The sequence below is a fragment of the Frankliniella occidentalis genome, unplaced genomic scaffold, assembly GCF_000697945.3.
Source record: "Frankliniella occidentalis isolate FOCC.00 unplaced genomic scaffold, Focc_3.1 Scaffold65, whole genome shotgun sequence".
Taxonomy (NCBI): Eukaryota; Metazoa; Arthropoda; class Insecta; order Thysanoptera; family Thripidae; genus Frankliniella; species Frankliniella occidentalis.
Window position 1 is genome coordinate 1118829 of NW_026267195.1, and position 4535 is coordinate 1123363.

General features: G+C 44.7%; 1 protein-coding gene across 1 annotated transcript in view; it reads left to right on the plus strand.

The window, feature by feature from the left end:
- LOC113207097 (uncharacterized) overlaps positions 1–3133 on the plus strand; it is a gene marked incomplete in the record, with an annotated part of 35621 nt that extends 32488 nt beyond the window's left edge. Inside the window, 2 exon segments of the mRNA XM_052268223.1 lie at positions 671–895; positions 2757–3133. Of these exon segments, the coding sequence (XP_052124183.1) occupies positions 671–895; positions 2757–2993 (462 nt within the window).
- Between the last annotated feature and the right edge of the window lie 1402 nt (positions 3134–4535).

Sequence of the window (4535 nt, forward strand, 5' to 3'; positions counted from 1 at the left end):
GAAGAATGTTCGCTGTGCCCATACTAGCGAAGATGTTAGCTCTGACAGCTTTATGGTAGGTTGCGACAGCAAATGCCTTTTCTTACCATGTAGCCGGTCGCTCAAATACTTAATTTTGAGATAAATAGTTAAAATGAGATCTATACATAATATTTCGGACTGTTGCACTTGGGGGTCCTAAAATTTTGAATTCTAGCGACCGTCTAGAAATGCGTTTCGTGAAGTCCTCCTTGCCTAGGTCTGTATAGCACACTGTATGTTTAATTACAACACAGTCCCTTGGGGGTTTAGTGTGTTTTCGTAATCAGCAAAACCTGGGAAGAGACGGCCAACAGTGTCGAATCTGTTTTTTGGCTGACCTGCACACTCAACTTTGGAGGTCTATTGCTCACCGCAGGTATGTCGTATAGTATGGACTGTATGACGTACGCTATTGACTGTATGCTGTATAGTACTGGCTTATGTTTCATTTAATGTTTATTTCCACGTGATTGCGTTTTGATATCACTCAATATTATACATGTCATAAGCCTCCAAAGTTGAGTGCGCAGGTTAGCCAATAAGAAACAGACCCCTCTTGCAACAAGCCGAGTCATAAATCATCTGGCGTTTTCAGCTTTTACTTTTAAGGACAGCAATAAAAAAGATCTCAATAACCTACTGCTTCTAGGTCTCGGGTGAAGTCACAGGCTGCAAGCTCATCGACTTCCAGACCTCAAGGTTTGGGGCCACGGCCATGGACCTAGGGTCCCTGTTGGTGGCATGCACCGACAAGGCGACTAGAGACGAGCATTGGGACGACTTGCTGCGAGGCTACCACCGCGAGTTGCAAGACACATTGAGATCCTCGGGCATAATGGACCCGGACAGCATCTATTCTTGGGATCAGTTTATGGTACGCTAATTCACTAGAAAAACTAATGCACTCCAAGAAGAGAACGTGCCTTGATGCACTCCACTCCATGCAAAATGTTATAGGGGCATCACAGGGAGAGTGTATCAAGAAACGTTTTCCCTCGAGAGTGCATAAAGAAACGTGACGCGCTTCAAATGAGTTTTTCCAGTGTTCATTATTATACTGAGTTTCTCCACGGTCGACTTCAAAAGTCATAAAAACTGACGCATAAGTAAGCGCCTGTTTTTGTGACATAATCTGGTGCAAGTTGCAGTTCAGACCTATCCACGAATTGTACATAGATATGCATGCAATTATGGAAACAGTACGGCTGCTTTAAACTCTGCAACTCTTACGCACAACATAAGCAACAGACGGGTTTAGTGTCACTGGTTCAAATTGCATCAGGATTTTCTGACATGCTCCGATTCCTTATCGTATACACGGTTTCTGATGGTTTCCTCTGTTCTTGATAGTTAATTTCTGATCGTTCGCTTACAACCTGGAATTATCCACATTCTTTGATGACCATTTTGCTCTGCTCCTAAACTTTCTGATGGCGTGAAAACCATCAGAATATTTTCTTTTTCCTGATGGTATATTTCTGATCGTACACAACGTTTGGATTATATTTTAAGATCGTCTGGTGGTTCCTTAATAGTACTGTCAGAAAATGACATTTTCCCGAGCATTTTCCTGTTCGCTTTGATCTATACGCTTCACGTTAAAACGGCTTTGTGTGGTATGGGTCCACACACTTCATCAATTGCCCGAGTAAAACAAAATCGCTCCTTTCACGCTGCCTATGTGCTGCTAGGGATGTACCGCCGAGGTGCTACTTAGAATGTCCCCAGAGAGGACAATACCATGCAAGTACATCCTTAGGTGGACCTGTTTATGTGCTGCAACTCCCAGAAATATAGTTTCTTGATTCACGTGCAAGCTGACACAAGATGAAATTCACCATTGAAACAAGGCAATATTGTCTTCGGAATAAGATTTTTCTCTTATTCGAAAGAAAATGTCAGCTTGTTTCAAGAGTGAATTTGATCTTGTGTCAGCGTGCACTTGAAACAAAGAAAAATTTACTTGAAACAAGAAACGATTTTTCTGGGTGTAGTTATGTCCCACCGAGGCGCTACTTAGGATGTCCTCAGACAAGATGTAACATGTGGCAGCTTCCCCAGAATGTCCCGATGATACCGCTCCGAAGGGCATCCTGTAAAGGTTTAGCTCAGTAAGTTCTCGGGTGAATAGAATTTTATATAACTACCAATTTCTGGCGGCTTATTTAAGGAAAAGTGGTAATAAGGTGTATAGTTTTGCTAAACGAGAACAAAAGTTCACACTGAACTGTCACTGTGAAAGTCAGTTTAACCAATTATTCTTTGCGGTTGTCAAAGCAGAAAATTTCTCACACAGTGATTTTATGTCTCTTGCTTCGGGCGTTATTGGACATAAACGTGGACAGTCCTAACCTCAAAGAAAAGCAGGTAGCCGTTTGTCTCAGAAAGATAGCCGCTTGTGCGTAGGAGGGTCGAATGTTTAACTTATCAAAACGACGCCATCAGGGAAAAAGATACCAGGACTGTCCCACTTAGGTATTACAGGTATTACGAGTAATACAAGTAATACAAGTAATAGGAAAAAGATACCAGGACTGTCCCACTTCCTGTCAAGCATTAGACACAGCTCATAGTAACTTTTTTGATGTTTATTTAAATTTAAGGATTCTGAACAGTAAATCTCCTGATGGAATTACGACCAGCGATGATGTCTTCTGATTTGACTAATGTTATGAAAAATCCGAAAACAAGTGAGTGTCCGCCGTGCCCGTAATGGTTCCCCGTCCCTCCCACAGGTCAGAATGCAGGAGGCCGTTCGGTATGGCGTCTGCTGGACGCCTATGGCACTACACGCCTTTCTTGCCGACGCACAGGGCGTACAGGAGCTGCACGACTCGGTCAAGGGGTTGGGTGATACGATTGGAAGCAAGCAACTGACACCAACGCCAACTTTTAAGATCCAGGCCTCCCCTCAGATGGTACAGCGGTTCGGAGATGTAGTCCAGAGCGCCCTCGACTGGGGATGGTTGTAGGCAATGGCATACACACTCAGTTAAACAGCTTTACCAAAGGAGTGCCTCTGAATCCAAATGTCACTTGTCTTAAGCTGTTCGATAAGTCGCAACACAAATAAATTGTCTCTCCGTTTCCGTATGAAACGAAATGGTGTGAATGCCTTGGTTTATTTTAGGCTGAGCGTCAGCGAAGCCTTTGCTGTCTTGAGAGGCAGGGAACTCTTAGATTGTGTTTCTGTCTCTCTGTAATCACACACCTTCTCACACATATGGCAGCTTCAATTAACTACAAACTGCGCACAAAGAATCAGCATAAGCCCGGTCGTAACGAGTTTAGTTTAGATAAAGTTTGATATAAGGTGTTGAAAATAAGCGATCGATCGCTTAAACTTAAAACAGTTTCTTGTATTTCAAGACCCTGTCTTCGATCTTCTGGAGAACGCCAATGGCATCCAAGACCAGGTCTTGAAATACAAGAAACTATTTATACCGTGCTGTCACCTTCCCGCTCGGCGCGCTCGGCAAAGGCGAACTGCCGGGTCCCCAATACCAATACCCGCACGTTTCGGATTATGACCAAAGCAGAGAGATTCCCAAATATCTTATTGGGCAAAAGCGAAGCCCATTACTCCAGTGATAATCAAAAAGTTGACGTGTCAAAAAATCAAAAAGAAAGAGCCCAAAAAAACTTTTGCAAAAATAAAAATTTTAAGAAGATCGTTCGAAGAGGTAACTTGGAACACTCCAACTCGGAACGGATTTCCACACGGAAATGACCCCAAAACATTTTACTGTTTTTTTCTTAGACATTTGATCGAGGGGTGGATAACTCCCCTGCCAAGTGTACACCCCTAATTCTACCCAATTCAAACTCATTCAGTCCAATTCAATTTAATTCAAACAAATTCAAAACTAATTCAACTAATCCAGTCCAATTCAAGACAATGTACATTCAATTCATGGCGATTCATGGCAATTCAAGCCAATTCACGCTAGTTCAGTAACATAAAATCGCAATAATTCAAACCAATTCAAAACCAATTCAACCAATTCAAATTCAATTCAAGCCAATTCAAGCTAATTCAAATTCAATTCTTGAAATTTGTACACCCAATTCAGGAGTTATCTACCCCTCGCATTTGATGGTCTCCGGTGGGGTAACTCGTCATAAGAAGACCTCGAGGCTCCACCTTGGAGAAGGGCCGGCAGAGCGCCTCGTTGTCCTCGTCGCTGACAGTCTTGTCGCCCCGCAAGGTGGGGGCGCGGGCGCCGCCGACCCCAGGTGGGGGCGCGCTTAACTTGTCCCGGTTGACCTCCAGGAAGTGCGCGGCGACCGCCGCCTGCCCTCGGTGTTTCACGCCGTCCACGCCGCGCACCGCGTCGACTCGCTGCTGCCGCGCGCGCTGTCCCATAAGTGCAACGTGTACGACACTCACCTGCTCGTCCTCCATCACGCTGTCCACCTTGGCCCAGTCCAAGACCCCGTGCTTGGCCTCGGCGTGCAGCTCCAGGATCTCGGCCTTGATAAGGGCGGCGTCCTCCTTGCGGCGCGGCGTCGCG